The sequence below is a fragment of the Macrotis lagotis genome, chromosome X (genome assembly GCF_037893015.1).
Source record: "Macrotis lagotis isolate mMagLag1 chromosome X, bilby.v1.9.chrom.fasta, whole genome shotgun sequence".
Taxonomy (NCBI): Eukaryota; Metazoa; Chordata; class Mammalia; order Peramelemorphia; family Peramelidae; genus Macrotis; species Macrotis lagotis.
In genome coordinates this window covers 668,152,829-668,170,154 of record NC_133666.1, presented here as the reverse complement: position 1 = coordinate 668,170,154, position 17,326 = coordinate 668,152,829, and the positions used below count along the sequence as shown (strand labels likewise).

Sequence of the window (17,326 nt, the reverse complement as noted above, 5' to 3'; positions counted from 1 at the left end):
GTATTGCCATATGTTTGGCCATGTGCCCCAAGGACCACAAGGCTTTCAATCTGCCCTGCTGCTGATTAGAATGTGGGCTCCAGAAGAGCAGGGGCTGGTGGCTTTGGTTGTATTCCCAGTGACTAGTAACAAACCCTGAATAAAATGTCCTTTCATGCTTAGGCTTTGGTTGAATTGCTGGCTGGTGCACCAGCACAAGCAGTGAGAGGGAACAATGATCCCCCACCCCCACTCACTAGCTTTGAATGGCACCCCCGCCCACCAAGGGAGAGCTAGGTCTACCCTTTTGAGTATCCTCTGCTCTCCTTTTCCAGAGGGAACTCTATCCAGGAGGGCTTTGCCATCACCTAAATAATCATTTATTTTCTCCTGTGTTTTGGTCAACAACTTACACAATTCCCAAAGAAAGGAAGCTCCAATGATAGGATTTCAGGGACCATGGCAAATGGGGAGAGAGGAAGAAAGGTCATTTTTGGTTGGGGAGGTGGGAGGTTTTCCAAAGACTGAACCTGTCTGAGAGACACAAGGTTGACTAACCAGTATTTTCAAATGTCCTTTCAAATGTCTTCCAATATTTTCCTGCAAATCCTCTGTTTGAGAGGGAGCTGGATGTTTGATGGGTGCTAAGGATTAAACTGGAGTCAATCAGTTTTTCATTCTTGACCTTCCCTGGGCAGCCCCAAATCTCTCCTCTTGGGAACTTAGCCATGTTAAGATATTTAGATTTTTTTTTTTTACCCTCTGGCTATCATTGTTATGATCTATAGTCAACTTTTCTTTTTCTTTTAATAATATTTTCCCCAATTACATATAAAGACAAATTTTAACATTCTATTTTTTAAAAACTGGAATTCAAAAAAATTTTTAAAAATGGAATGTTAAAAACTCTTCTCTTCTGAGAAGTTTGGAGTAAGCTATCTCTACCTTGAAGAGAGCTGGGTGGATGGGAAGTCAGCTACCACTGAGAGCCAGCAGCCAGAGACCAAGGGAAGGGAGGGCAGGAGAGGCATTCACAGCGGGCAGGAATGGGAGCATGGCAGAAGAAAGAGGTTGGGGATGTTTGGCTGGAGTGGCCCCATGGCTCAGAGCTGGGATGGGTCCTCCAATGAGCAGGAAGAACTAGGGGATGGGAGGCCTCATTACCCATGTGTGACTCATGTTCCCCATGAGGCCCTGAACTTAGCAGGGCCTGGGAAATCACACACAACTAGAAGGAAGCAGCAAGATGGGACTGAGGTGGACTGGCCCGTAACTAGTCTTAAGTCCTTTTCATTCATCCTGAAGTTTCCTTCCATGAGGCTGCCTCTACCCCTCTTCATGTCCGGGGATGGGGGGTGGAGGGAGGCCCCTCCCATTTGTGTGGTTGCACAAATGCAGCTGTCAGTCAACAGTGGAGGTAAACACAAAGGCCAGCAGTGTCCTGCCTCGGGCCCCATCAAAAGCCCTTCTGTGGCAGCTCATTCTCACAGTTATCTCATGGAAAACTGGTGCTGCCCTAAGGATGGTGCCAAGCTCAGCCCTCTGGGAAAGGAGATGGAATGCTTCCTAGCTGCTTCCCTCCCTTCTCCCCATCCTCCACTCCATCCTGGGGATTAGGGAGCTTCCAGGACCAAGTCACTGCCCGAAGGATGCAGGTGCCCTGGGGCAGGGAGGACAGGTGGCACTACAACCATGGCATTGCTGAAGAGCCTCGAGCCAGGCAAGATCCGGCAAGAGGAAACAACAATGAGAGGCTGGGCTGGGTCCTTTACCCCCACACCCCCCTTCCACAGGTGCTGGCTCAGTTATATGGAGAGAAGGAGTCTGGTAGAGAGTGGAAACCCCTAGGGACAGGGGCAATCTCATTTTTGTCTTTTCATCCAGAAGAGCTTAATAAATGCTTCTGACTGATGGGTGAATGTATAGAGAGGGCTTGAAACCATTCCACAGGTTTCATTTCTGAGTGGGGCACCCTTATTTCCAGGATAAATGAAAAAACATTCACACGTACTAACAGTACTTATGGGCAACTGCTCTTGGACAGAGCCTCTCCCACCCCAAGCTCAAGCTTACCCGCTTGGCCAGCAGGCATCAAGCACTGCCCATGCAGGTCAGAAGAACATCAGTGGCCCATTATCACCCCCCTCACCTGACTCCGCATCCAGGTGTCCCAGCAAGGAGGGAAACCGGGGACAGATGGACACAAACCATTGTTCAAGGCATGGCTGACTCTCTCCCCCTGCCCCGTGACTCCTGCCCCCTGCCCAGGTTATGCTTCAGCCCTCTGGGGTTAGTAAAAAGGCTGAATCCTGGCCTCAGATAGAGTAGGAGGGAAGAGGCTGACTACTTATTAGAGCCCCAGAACAACATGCGAAGGAAACACGCTACCATGGCACCTTCTGGGCAAATGCTCACTTACAATCTCTTGATCCCAGACTCAGGTTGAGGGGATGTTTTGGAGTGGATGATGGGGATGGGTTGAGGTGTTCGGCTCTCTTCTTCAACTTCCTCACTGAAAAAAAGTTTAGAGACATTTGGTAAAGGACTTGAGCCAGGATCCCACCAAGGTTGACCCATCTCACAGGCCACATGTCTGACCACTGTTGGAGTACAGGGAGGGGGAGGAGGGAGGGTCCCCTATAGGGGGAGAGAGCATTGGTGTCCCCTGGATAATTCATCTATTCAGGAGGCTACCAGAGCTACTGAACAAACTCTGGGAGAATATACATTAAATCTTTCATTTCTATGTGAAGAAAAGAAAGGATCAATGTTTCTCTTTTCATTCAAAAATTTTTAAATAAATGAACCAGGATTTGAATATCAGTGTGATTTTTTTTTTAGGTTTTTGCAAGGCAAATGGGGTTAAGTGGCTTGCCCAAGGCCACACAGCTAGGTAATTATTAAGTGTCTGAGGCCAGATTTGAACTCAGGTACTCCTGACTCCAAGGCCAGTGCTCTATCCACTGTGGCACCTAGCTGCCCCCAGGATTTGAATATTAAATGTTATTCCAGATTTTCATTCAATTCCACAAACATTTATTAAAACCCAAGTTCTCCCCACTCCAAATTGTGTGTTCTTTCCCTTAAACTCAGTCTAGGTCAGGAGGGAGAGGGTCTGAACTAATGTACTTGCAATGGGAAAAAAAGGGTTAGGTATCCACTGGGTTCCTTAAGTCACTGACTAGGAGGGGAAATCAGATGTAACCTAGGAAGCTGGCAGAACCTTGAGTGCGCGCCCCTCTGTCAAGATCAATGGGATAACTATTTGGTTCAGTAGCAGCTGAGATGTGAGAGGAATCAGGAAGGGAAGTTTTTTAGAAGTAAGAATGACTTGGTGGATAAGGTGGATGACGACCTGTGTTTGAATCCAGCCTCAGACACTTACTAGTGTGAGTGGGACAAATCTGTTAGCTACTCTATTTCTTCATCCAAAAAACCGTAGGCCTTTAAGATCCTGTTCAATTCAAAATCTATGGTATGGACTGGGCCTTGGAAGATGGAAATTATCTTAATATAGTGTCTGCACACAGCAGGAGCTTAATCAATGTTCTTTGCATCGCCAGGGAGTCCTTTTTCCCAGACACTTAGGTGCCAAGTCAAGAGAACTTGCCTCAGCCACCTGGGGGGGATGCAAACCTCTTATAGTAGGCAAGCTCTTCTTGCAAGAAAAACACCTTGGATTTCAACTCATTCCTCTCGTGTAACACGTCTCGCAACTCCTGCAAGGTGAATCGGGGGCGGTTCGGGTCCTTCTCCGTCTCTGGAGCTGCTTTCTCGGACTCTGGGATATACTCCTCACCCCCCAAGTCCGTCTGCAGGATGCAAAACACACATCATTGAATCCCTAGGGTTCTTGTAACAGCTTTAAGGTGACACATCCTCGTCTTAAAAGCCCTGTTACTGCAGGTTATTAGCAGCTTTTGGGGAGAGAGCTATTTTAAGAACCAGGAGAGCCGCCTACCTCATCACACCTGCTTCTCCCAGAAGATCAAAGTCAACAGACCCAGGCCCACTGTTTGCCTTCTAAGCTGCAATGCAGGCAGGGGTGACTCTTCTCTACCCAGGAGATATTGCTGTTAGAGTGTATGTAATACATAAGAGGCATATGTGCATACACACATGTAAGACATGTGCATATATGGAGATATATACAGACACATCTCCCTCAGAGGCATCATGGTGGAGCAGATAGAACCAGCAAGGGAGTCAACAAGATTTGGGTTCAGGTCTGGAAAGGGCCTGACCACTGACTGCCCCATTTTACCATCCACCATTTATGAGATCTGTCCTAAGAATCTCTGAGTTGGGAGAGACTTGGAAGTTCATCTAGTTCAACCCCTCTGTGAGAAATAAAGCCCTTGACAAGCCCTCACTGTAATTCTGTAAGGGTTATGTGAATAGCAGGGTGAGTTTTTATCTCCCCTAACAAGTGTCTCCAGTCTCAGATTGAAGACCTCCTGGATTAGGGCCCTCTGTACCTCTTTCAACAGACCTTTCCACTTTTGGATAGTTCTAATTGTTAGGAAGTTTTGCCTTTGGAGGCCAAAAAAAAAAAAATCTTATATATGACAGATCTTCAAAAATTCTAAGATAGCCAGTGCACCCACCCTCTCTCAAGTCTTCTATTGTCTAAGCTAAAGATTTCTAAGCAAATGAGCCTCATAAAGCACGTTCCCCAGTCCTCATTCTGGTCATCTTCCCTTTGGTCTGCTCATTAAGTCAATGTCCTTCTTAAAAGGCTGCACCCAGAACATGATCGTCCAGATGTGATATGATTAAGGCAGAGTACCTGTCACAGGGCTATCATACTCTTCCCTTGCTCTGGACACTATACTACTCTATAAGTTGTTTCATTTTTTTTCTTGTGAGATTTATCATTACACCTCTTTTAACATAATCCATGTCCAAATTCATTTCTGGGCTGCCATTTCATACTGTTCATTTATAATAAGCTTGTAGTGCCCAGCTCCTAGAGCTTATACATATGAACTAAAACCTCTCCCATATAGTGTTTTTGATTTTGAGGACCTTTATTCTTGCTTAATTTCACTTTAGCAGATTTAGCTACTCATTTAGACCTGGTGAGAGCTTTTGGTCCCTATCCTTCCCAAGTTTGTGAAAACTGGATTTGAAAACCTTGGATTCTATGTCTTCATCCAATGAATATTAAAAATTTATGTGACCCATGTTCAAAAATATTTATAGCAGTTCTTTTTGTGGTGGTAAGAAATTAGAAATGGAGGAGGATGTTTCACAACATGACTAATAGGGACATATGTTAAACACCATTGTACATGGACAACTTTTACCAGATTGCTCACTGCCATGGGCAAGGAGAGGGAAGGGAGGGTGTAGAAAAATGTGGAACTCATAAACTTTTGCATGTAATTGGAAAATTAAAAAAAAAAAGAAAGAATGGAGGGGATGCTCATCAATTAAGAAATAGTTGAACAAAGTGGTCTATGAATGTAATGGAATACTATTGTGCTCTAAGAAATATGGAGCAGGATGGTTTCAATAAAAACCTGGAAAGACTTAACTGAATTGAAGTGAGCAGAACTGGGAGAACACTGTACAGAGGAACAGCAATATTGTTCAATGGTAACTATCGATTATAGACTTAGCTCTTCTCAGCAATACAGCAACTAAAGACAATTCCAAAAGACTCATGATGGAAAATGTCATCCATATCCAGAGAAAGAACTATGGAGTCTGAATGCAGAGTAAAGCATATTATTTTCACCTTTTTTGGTGTTTGGTTTTTTCTCATGGTTTTTCCCTTTTGTTCTGCTTCTTCTTTCACAACATGACTATTGTGGAAATATGTTTAACATGATTGTACATGTAGAACCTATATCAGATTGCTTGCTGTCTTAAAGAGGGGGAAGAAAGGGAAAAAAATTAGAACTCAAAATCTTAAAGAAAAGAATGTTGAAAATTATCTTTACATATCGATGGTAAAAATAAAATACCATTAAATGGAAAAAAGTAAAAAAAAATTACGTGACCTTGGGCAAACCATCAAATCCCTCTAGGCCTCAGTTTACTCATATAGAAAATTGGGGTATTGGGCTGAGTCTTTCCATAGCTGTTGTTGTTTTTGTCCTTCATTTTCGAAGATCATGGCATCAAGGGAGGTGGTGTCATGACAAGCACATGAATTATGCTAACTCACCAGCCTCACTTTCTCCTCCAGAACCATCTGAGTTCAGTGGCTACATATAAATCAGGATGACTGGAGGTGGCCCTGGATGCAAGGCAGTTAAGTTTAAGTGACTTGCCCAAGGTCACACAGCTAGGTAATTATTAAGTATGAGGCTGGATTCGAAGCCCTGTCTTCCTCACTCTACTGCGCTACCTAGCTGCTCTGTTCTTTGCCTTTCCATGGCTATGATTGCCCTAAACAACAAAGGGAAAACAAAAGATGACTAGAAATCTTCCAAACTGACATCACCCATTAGTGACTACTCTGGACTCAGCCATTCAAACAGGTCTAAATTCACTTAACTTTACTGTTTTCTAACTTCTATTTCTCCATCTTATCCATGAGAATAAAATGAAAAATCTCATCAAATGCTGTGCTAAAATTCAGGGACATGATATCTGCAGTAATTTTTTTAATCTGTCAGGTTAATAAACAAACCACTCATAAAAGAAAAGAGATTATTCTGGGATGAACTGTTTTTACCTCAACTTTTTTTTTTTTAGATTTTTCAAGGCAAGGATGAACTGTTTTTGAAGAAGCCCTATTGTCTCTTAATGATCACTGCTACCATTTCTAAATGACAGCAAATGAATTTTAGGTTCTAGAGTTTTTCCAGGAATTGAATTCAAATTTACTATATCTTTTTCTTTTTTTTTTTTTTTTGAGGCATCTCAGGTTAAGCGACTTGCCCAGGGTGACACAACTGGTAAGTGTCTAAGACTACATTTGAACTCAGGTCCTACTGACTCTTGGACCAGCACCCTATCCGCTGAGACACCTAGCTACCCTCAAATTGACTGTATCTAGTATGTAGACTGCTTTCATTTCCTCAATAAGACATGTCCATTTCCTAGCTTTCTGTCCTCTGTGAGTTTTGCAAAGTCATTGTTAGTGGCTCAGCAGTTTCCTCCCCAAACCCTCCAATATCTTGGGATATAGTTAGTTTGACCTGTTCCATTAGAGTCCTCTTACTATCTCCTCACTTGTCTTGTGTTTCAGCTTCACAAATCCCTTCTCTAACCAAATAAACCCACACTGATCTCTCTCTCTTCTGAACTCAGAATCTATTTCCTAGCGTACAGATATTTAGCACTCAACTATAGCTCTGCCATTGATCATGCCATTTTTCTTAGGTGGAATACACTCTTAGATTCTTTCTATTGAATCCTATATAGAATTGCTAGATCTACAAGTTTGAAGAGACACCAGAGACCAACTAGTCTAACTGGTAGTTGACAGAGAATCCCTTCTTTTATGCTCCAATTACTTGCTTGGTAGTAGGCCATCTCCAGCAATGACAAATGGCCATCTAGCCTTTGTTTGAAGAAAAGGAAAATCCACTATCTCCCAAAGTGACCAACCTAGCACACTTATGACCCCTCTCTTACTATTTTTTTTTTTAGGTTTTTGCAAGGAAAATGGGGTTAAGTGGCTTGCCCAAGGCCACACAGCTAGGTAATTATTAAGTGTCTGAGGCCACATTTGGACTCAGGCACTCCTGACTCCAGGGCCAGTGCTTTATCCACTATGCCACCTAGCCCCCCCCCTTACTATAAGAAGTTTTTGTTTTTGTTGTTTTTTTGCAAGGCAGTGGGGTTAAATGATCTGTCCAAGATCATACAGCTAGGTAATTATTATGTGTCTGAGACCAGATTTGAACTCAGGTCCTCCTGACTTCAGAGCTGGCATTCTATCCATCGCACCACCCTGTTAAGAAGCTGTTGGGGTTTTTTTTAGGATTTTGCAAGGCAAATGGGGTTAAGTGGCTTGCCCAAAGCCACACAGCTAGGTAATTATTAATTGTCTGCGCCTGGATTTGAACTCAGGTACTCCTGACTCCAGGGCCAGTGCTTTATCCACTGAGCCATCTAGCCTCCCCAAGAAGTACTTTTTACTGCTACTAAGCCTAAATGTAGTGTGATCTTGAGATTCTTCTATTCACACAGTAGAACAGCAGGATGGAAGGGCTACTTCACAGAAGATGAAGAGGAGGAGGAAACAGTGGAGGGGACGTTTGAGTTTTATGAGATGAAGAGGAGGTGAGATGGGGGAATGCACAGCAAACAGCCTCAGTTTTTCCAGTGATATGTTGGGCAAGATGATTGGGATGGAGAAATGTCACAGGAGATTTGAGGAGCAAGGAGAAGGTTTTGGGAAGTCCTGTGGAGAATAAGATGGTTCATCAAAGAGAGCAGAATGATTGACTTGCCACAGGGAGGGCCCAGTTAGGATTATAGAACACAATCTGGGAGTGGACCTTATCAACACAGTTATTACTTCCTCAAGGTTTGCCCTGCAGCACATGAATAGGAAGGAAGAAGATGTTGGTGGGACTTGACAAGCCAAGAGCAGCACCTGGTTAAGGGGGGGAAGGCACTGAGAGCAGAAGATAGGGTAGGACTAAGTTGGTTCTCAAAGGGGTTGACTAGATTGTGACCAGTGTGGAAGTGATAGCCTGGGAAAGAACTGTGGGGTAGAAGGACTAGAGGTCATAGTGAGGATGAAGAACAGGGGTAGTGACCATTAAGCATGGGGGAAAATTGGAATGATTCAAAGGTGTGGGTAATAGCAAGATCAAGGGCAATACCATTTCTGTGTAGGGCTTAAGGGTGGCTACATACTGGCCATGAGAATGGAACAGACTGAGACTGGGTAGTTGTGGGGGGGTGTCTGAGGAAGCATCCACAGATATGTTCAAATCTCCAAGGAAGGGAGTGGAGGAGGAGAGGAACACGATAAGACAGGAACCCTACTGCCTTCAGGAAAAGGTACAAACTCTGAGTGGTGCTATTTCAGACTCCCATAGTCTGACTTAAACCCACCTAGCCCATTCTTTGCCAACAGTCAATACCATCTGGTCCTGAACTTCCAACAGCAAGCATTTAATATTCATCATGCGTTTATTTAAGCACCTACAACTTGAATCCTAGGAGAAAATTCGCCTCTGCCTTCAAGATGCCTGTCTGCCTCTGAATCTCAAGCCAGGGATGGTCATCTTCTTCACCTCTCTCCAAATCTCAGTCAACTGGCCCCTCCCTGGGGAAATCTTTCCTGATCATCCTAGGACTTGGACCGGTCCCCTCCTCAAATTACCATAAACCTAATTTTCAGCGTAGCTATCACAGGGTCCCAGATTTGAGAGGGACTTCAGAGATGTAAACTGTATAGGAGCAAGAATCCTCTCATCAATCAGGGGTTATGTTGGTTTTCTTCCCTTTTCTGAGCCCTTAGCACAATGACTAGTATACAGCAGGTGCTTAATAACTGTTTTCAAACTGACAGCCTTTCTCTGAATGCTTACAAGCCCATCAAGATCCATTCTAAAAACCAAAATGTGATAATGAGAACTGAAAACCATACTCCAAATGCATTCTAAGAAGAACCTATCATAGCACCTTGCATATAGATGGTGTTTATTAAGTGTTTATTGAATTGACTCTTATACTCATTTATACCCCAGTAGTGCCTTGACCACAGGAGGGGCTTGTTAACCTCTGATGAAGGATGAGTGGCTATTGGTTCAAATTTCCTAGTTTCTCTGAGTAGATATTTCATAAATGTTGGTTGGATATATTAAATATTTGTCTGGCTTGTGGTGGGTCATTTCTGGCCATTCTGTCTGATTTCCTGTGACTCACTTCCATCCTTGCCATCAGTCACTAGGTCCTAGCCCAGTCTCAGCTCATTCTTACAAATCACAGTGCGAACTGCCCTTCCTCTTCCTTGTCACTTTTATTTTGGTGAGTAAATAGAGCCCAGCTTAGTGGTGATTCTGAGTGATACACAGGGAAACTTGAGGGCCAGACTGAGGATGTGCTTCCTTCTCTCAAACAGTCTGTACAGATCTTCAGCAAGCCCCAAGGCCTTAGTCTTAGGCTTAGGAGCCCAAGTCACTACTATTCCATTCCCAGAAGCCAAAAGGCAAATATGGCAGGTGTGGTCACCATTCTTGGCCAACAAGCAAATGTTTCCTTGCCCTCTGGGAAGGGTTCCTGTCTTCCTCTGGTTCAGAAATAAAGAGAGTCGGATTTAGACGAAAGTAGCAAACATAGAGCAAAAAGGAAATTCAGAAACTATCGAATCCAACTCCCTCATTTTATGGTTGGGGAAACAGATGACAAGAGAAGTCAATGACTTGTCCAAAGTCACCAGGTAGGTGGTAGCAAAGCTAGTATTTATACTGGTCCTCTGATTCTAAGCTGCCTGAGATTTCTTCTCTGTGTTAGGAAGGAATGAGGAAGATTTGCAATTTACAGGTTCAGCTCTATGAGGCAGAGGTGAATTTAAAATAGGAAAAAATGGGAGAATAGTTCAAGTTCACAGATAAAAAGGTAAACAGGCCCTGAGTGCTAGGAACCAAGTGGAGATGGGGCTGAAGACCCAGGTTCTTGGCTGGGGATAGGATTGGGTCACTGTACTTCCCATCTCAGACTGAGATCAAGGACAGGTTGTTCTAGGGGAAGATGATGGAAAAGAAGGTATTATTAGGACAGATAAATATGTAGTGGACTGGAGCAGGCCTCTGCTGGAGAAGAGGTGGATTTGGCCTTGGATTTCAAGTTAGTGCCAGATCTGTCTTTCCTGATGCCAGCTTATCCAAAGGAAGTCATCCTCAAGACCATCTACTAAAATTCAAATTTTTCTGAGCTTATTTCTTTCCCCTTCTGTAAGCTCCTTGAGGGCTATGAGTTGTATTTGCCTTCATTTGTCCAGTGTTGGCATCTTTTCCTTGTCTGGAAATTCTGTTTTAACTGGAGTAGGGAATGATAACCATTCTTTACTTAGGGTTTAAAGTTAGAGACACTTGCTCAGAATCACACAGCCATCATGGGACTTGAACCCGTGTCTTCCTGAGTTGGAGGCTGGAGACCAATGGACTATCTTGGGTTGGACAAGAAAAGGCCTTATTAGAGCCCAAAGGACAGCTGCTTCCCATCCCTTAAGCAAAGAATATATTTGGGGAAGCCTTTTCCAAGCAGACCTTGTAGCCAGGGCTGATAGCCTGCTCCCTTTCTGGAGATTTGAAGCATCCTTAGTCTGCCAGACCATGGATAGGTATCTGAGAGATTGAATTCATTATTAATTCTCCCTCTTGACAACTGATCCATCCCCTGAAAAAGGGCAAACTGGTTTTCCTGGGGGTTAACAGAGCTTGAAAGGTGGGCTAGCATCCCCCTAAGCACTTCCTCCAGCCATGACCCAGAACCCGAGGGACATTTTTAGAATCTTCCAAAGAGGCTGAGGAAACTTGTTCTCACATCCTGGCTTATAAAAGCATTCATTATATAGGTCATAGTGCCCAATTCATAACCCCCCTTTCTGAAGATGAGGAAACTGAGTCACAGAGAAATGAAATAATTTGTCCAGGGTCACACAGGTAGTATGCCTCAGAGAGGGGATTTGAACCCAATGCTTTCTGATTCAGTAAGTCTCCCCCCCCACCCCAGTCTCTTCTTCTAAGGTTATCTAAGACTCTCCTAGAGGAGGAAGAGGAAGGCTGGGATACTAGAACTTTTCCTGAAGGCACCAGGAGTGAAGGCTGTTATGGAGAGACAGAACTTTCATTCCTCTCATTTCCCAGAAGAGAAAACTGAGTCTCCGAAAGCAGTGACTCGTTCAGGGTCACAGAGTGGCAGGCCCAGGACTCCAGGAGGGAAGATCCCTCTGGACTCTGGGTCCAACATCATCTGTTGTGTAGAACTGTGCCCTGATCCACCCTGATAGAAGCACGAGGCTCTGCGGGATACAACTGAGCTTTGGAGAGTATGCTAACCAAGATGGAAATCAGGAACCATTAGCACAGCCTGGGGAGAGCTCTCTGGTGACATCCCATTAGGGAGGAAGAAAGGTGGCGGTTCAGGTTATCTCCACTTCACTAGGACACGCTCCCCCTTCCTGTCCGATAACAGGAGAAACATCCTTCCTGGGAGTCACTCCAAAGGATGGCCTTCTCTGAAGACCATGCCTTTATTTAAGGCAATGGGGTTAAGTGACTTACCCAAGGCCACACAGCTAGGCAATTATTAAGTGTCTGAGGCCGGATCTGAACTCAGGTCCTCCTGACTCCAGGACCAGTGCTCTATCCACTGCACCACCTACTTGCCCCTGCTCCCTTCCTCTTTACAGAAAAATGAGGACCAAGTCTAAGGGTCCAGACAGCTTAACCATATGAGCAGCACTTTCCCCAGGGGAAGGGATGGGGGCTATGAAGGAAGAGCTCTCTCTGCTATGGAGTGATGCAGAGTAAAAGAAACAGAACTAAGAAAACAGTATATACAGCCCCGTATTCAATTACAGTAATGACCAATCTTGATGGTCTGGTGATGAGATAGATTTCCCTCTTCTCTATAAAAAGGTGGTGGATCATCAGGGCAGAATGCTGCATACTATATCAGTCACAGGCAGTGTATCAGAACAGGCAGTGTGCTTTGCTTAAGAGGTGTGTGTGTGTGTGTGTGTGTGTGTGTGTGTGTGAGAGAGAGAGAGAGAGACAGAGACAGAGACAGAGAGACAGAGACAGAGACAGAGAGATGAAGAGAGACAGAGAGAGGGAAAAGAGAGAGAGAGAGAGTCAGAGACAGATGGAGATGGACAGACTATCAGACAGAAACATGCTTCCCTGGACGAGTTCTACTCATCAGGAACAGATGAACTCCCTCCCTGAATCCTGAAACAACAGGCATGGTGACCTCCCTAAGCCAATGTCAGGGACCTATGAAAGACTAAGGAAAAGGGGAGAAGTCCTGATTGTCAGACAGAGGGGGAACAGGGCCCATGAACTACAGACCAATTACCTTGATTCCATTCCTGGAAAAATTCTGAAATGTATTTTTAAAACGATGGGAATGAACATTGGTAGAAAGGAGCCCAGTACTCACCAAGATCCCGCATGCTGTCCTTAAGATGAGCCATCCCAGACAAACATCATTTCCTTTTTTGACAGGGTTACTAGATCAGGGAAATGCTGTATACACAGCTGACCTAGATTTTATCTAAACATGTGACAGAGTCTCTCATGTTATTCTTGTGGAAATCACAGAGGGCTGAACACCAGATAATTCACCCGAGTAAATTTGGAACTGGTTAAATGGCCCGAACTGAAGAGGGATCATTAAGGCACTATGTTAGCTTGGCGGGAAGTCTCCAGTGGAGTGCCCCAGGGACCTGTGCTATTTAACATTTTTAGCAATGATCTGGATGAAGGCATGAAATCTGTCAGATTGACAGTTTGGGGGAGATGGTGAACATCCTAGAAGACAGAGCTCTTGGGTTAAAGCAGTGGAACAAATCTATTCAGGTAAAATTAAAAAGAGACAATTGGATTAAAAAAATTAGGTTCCCAAGTCCAAGATGGGAAGGCCTGGTTAGCCATTCAGCTACAAAAATCAACAATATGATTGGCTTAAAAAAAACAGAAAGTGAACTTGGGTGGCTTCAAGTGGGGTGCCAGGATGTCTCTGCCCTGGTCAGATCACATACTTCTGGAGGGTTGGGTTCTATTCTTAGGGCAATGCCTTGGGAAGGACATTTTTAAGCTGGAGAGGATTCAAAGAAGGCAGCCAGGAAGGGGAAGGGCGACTTTTTCATATCAGAGGAGGAGAGGCTGAAGCAAGCAGAGATGCTCAGCCTGGAGAAAAGACACCTAGGAGGGTGGTGGTAGCTCTGGGCATCCAAAGGGTTAGCTCTCAGCATGAGAGGCATAAATGGCAGTTGTGGAGGGGATTTGCAGAGACAAAATGAGGCTGATCTCTGGAAAAACATGACAAAAGTGGGATGGATGGGCTGCCTTGGAGGGAATGGCTTCTCCCTCCCTGAAGGGAACCAAGGTGAAAGGAGAACATTGTTAAGGATAGGGCAGAGAGAACTCTTGGTCAGGTATGGACCGGACCAGATAATTACGGAGGTACCTTCTGACCTGAGTTCAAGTTCAGCCTTGGATACTTACTCACTGTGTGATCCTGGGCAAGTCACTTAACCCCACTTACCTCAAAAAAAAGTTTAAAAGAAATGGGAAAGGGGTGGCTAGGTGGTGCAGTGAATAGAGCACTGGCCTTGGAGTCAGGAGTACCTGGGTTCAAATCTGACCTCAGACACTTGATGATTACCTAGCTGTGTGGCCTTGGGCAAGCCACTTAACCCCACTGCCTTAAAAAAACAAACAAAAAAAAAGAAATGGGAAAAAAATTATATAAAACAGGGGCAGCTAGAGAGAACAGAGCACCAGCCCTGGAGTCAGGAGGACCTGGGTTCAAATTCAACCATGGACACTTACTGTGTGAGATACTGGGCAAATCACTTAACCCCCAATTACCTTTAAAAAAACCACAATTCAAAGTGACTGTGCCTACTCCTGCCTGGCCTATGAAAATAACCTCCTAATTCCAGTCCCTGCCTCAATTTCTCTCTCTCATCTATTTTTGCCCAGCTGTGGTAGTATGTTCCAAGAAGATAGGCCAAACCATGTTCTCATTCTCCTCTAGAAACTTCTGCTTCTTATCACCATCAGTATACCAGCTTCCCCATTCAGCTTTTCAATCACTTCACCACTGGGATCCACCTTGTCTTTCTAGACTCCTGGTCTGCCCACCCCATCCCACATTCAGCGTTCTAGGTCCTTCTGACCTCCCCACCTTTGTACACATCGTCCTCTGATCTGGTAGACAAGCTCAACCTCCTTCCCTCCACTTCTTGAAGTTCTTGGGCTCCCCTCAAGCCTCAGCTCAAGTGAGGCTTTTCCTAATCCCCCAGATGTTGTTTGCTCCCACCCCTGAAATTACTTTGTACACAGCTGCTATCTCCTTATCTAAAGAGGGCGCCTCTTCCCCTCCCCACAGCGTAATGGAGGCTTCTGGAGAGTGAAGGCTTTGCTGGCCAGTACAGAGCATTTGGATCTAAGCCCTCAAGGGGTCCCCATCCTCTGCAGGCTTCTCCCTGGCCACGGGTGAATACTCAATACTTAGCACACAGTAAGCACTTAATATATGCTTGTTGAATTGAGAATCTAAGGAACTCCAAAGATCAATAAGATATGACCACCAAGTTTTCTTGGAATGAGATTGAGACTCAGTGGGGGAAAGAGGGACATAGATATGCTTGAACAGAGAAGGTCAGAGCTGGGAGGGGCCATAGAACAGGGAAGATGAGAGCTGGGAGGGACCCTAGAATAGGGGATGTTAGAGCTGGGAGGACCCTTAGAACAGGGGGTGCCAGAGCTGGGAGGGGTCTTAGAACAGGGGATGTAAGAGTTGGCAGAGGTCTTAGAATGGGGGATGTTAGAACTGGGAAGGTGAGAGCTGGGAGGGGTCTTAGAACAGGGATGTCAGAACTGAAAGAGACTACTGATAGATTATCTCAGTCCACACCTCCATCATACAAAGGGGGAAATGAGGCAGGGAGAGGGAAAGGAAGCCTTTGAAGTCAGATGGCCTGGGTACGAATCCTCCCTTTGATGCTGTGGGACCTTGGAAAAACCACCTGGGCCTCAGTTTAGACCAGCTGGCCTCTGAGGTTCCTCCCAGCTTTCGATCTTAGGTCTCATGACTAGCATAGCTTGCTTGTTAATGGCCTAGTCAGGACTAGAACCTGATCGCCACACCCTTCAGGGACACATTTCTTAACTCACGGGATGGACAGGTCTATTCTCTAGGCCCAAGAATGGGGAATAGAAGTCGGAACACCCTGACATTCTCCGCAAGGTAATGAGCCCTAAATGCAAGCCCCCTTGCCACCCCTTGGAGCATCGGAAGCCAGAGCCATCCCTCTCCTGGTGCCAATGAGTCTGTCACAGGCCTGGGGAGGAAAGTGTCCTGTAACCCCTGGACCCAGCCAAGTGCTGGCCAGCCACCTTCGCCAGCATCTCTGCTGACCCCAAGAGACCCATCTGCCATGGCCCTGCCTAGGGAGAAGTCCAAGTCAAGCCATTGTGGCAGGGAGGGACAGTGGGATGGAAGTCACCCTGGGGCAAAGGACTGAGAAGACAGCGGAATGATGCAATGACCCATCAGCCTCTCCAAGAATAGAGGAGAAACCTTTCTCTCTCAGCTTGGGGGATGGGGAAGGGCTATGGATGTAGGATATTCTATAAGTTGTCATACAAGGTTGCTGTGTTGATCAAATTAGCTTAGCTTTTTAAAAAGAGGTCATTTTTACTTCCTGTCTATTCTCTCATTTTCAGTAGAATCAGAGGGTCACAGGCTTGGAGCTGGGGTGGGGGCCCTTCAGGGTCAAGGCTAACCCACTAAATCTTACTATTGAGGACCCTGAGGCCTAGGGAGATGAAATGACTTGGCAAGAGCCCCAAGGCTAGTAAGTATCTGGGGTGAGATCTGGATGAGCGTCTTCTTGGTCCTTCTCAGCCCATCCAAACTGCTCATTTTTGAGTAGAAATTGGAGATTCCAGAATGGACCTTCACAAACCCACATGACCAGAAAGCATCTGATGCAGAATTTGAATCCAAGTCTTTCTAACTTCCCTTATCATAGTTATGAAATATAAAGAATCTAGTCTTCACCTCACTTGACATTTCAGGAAACTGAGGCCCAAGAGATCCCTTCCTGGTATTCAAATTCCAGTCCTTTTGATTCCCCATCCAGAACTCTCTAGACCATCACTCTATCTACAACACCCATAAGTATAATTCAAGAAAAGCAATCAATCATCTTGTTGGTTGTGTTTGAAAATGCATGTCTCATTCCACCCCGGTAGGCCACCACCTCCTTTCAGAGAAGGTGGAGGCAGCCCCATCATCAGTGCTCTGATATCCAGTGTAAGTGATTTTCTTTATTATAATGGAGCTTCAATGGGGGAAGAGGATATATGGGAAAATATCTTCAGTATAAAAATCAAAACCAAACTATTGATAAAACTTTTTTTTTGTTTTTTTGCAAGGCATTGGGATTAAGTGACTCACCTAAGGTCACTTGCACAATTATATAGCTAGGTAATTATAAAGTGACTGAGGTCACATTTGAACTCAGGTCCTCCTGATTCCAAGGCCAATGCTCTATCTACTATACCACCCAGTTGCCCTGATAAAACTTTTTTGGGGAATAAAGAAAACCACACATAGAAAAACTAGAAAAAAACCCCAAAGTTCTTCATCTAAGATAGAAAAGAAAAAAAGAAAAGTGATTTGAAACAGT

The 17,326-nt window shown here is 44.8% G+C and overlaps 1 protein-coding gene across 3 annotated transcripts in view; it reads right to left on the bottom strand.

The window, feature by feature from the left end:
- The window catches only part of RILPL1 (Rab interacting lysosomal protein like 1), a 48,212-nt gene that overhangs the window by 5,949 nt on the left and 24,937 nt on the right, over positions 1-17,326 (bottom strand). For all 3 annotated transcript variants that reach the window (XM_074205433.1, XM_074205434.1, XM_074205435.1), the window contains exons 5-6: positions 3,616-3,791; positions 2,399-2,491 (exon numbers count right to left, since the gene is read on the bottom strand). In XM_074205433.1, coding sequence (XP_074061534.1) covers positions 2,399-2,491; positions 3,616-3,791 — 269 coding nt within the window. The remainder of the gene's footprint in view (positions 1-2,398; positions 2,492-3,615; positions 3,792-17,326) is intronic.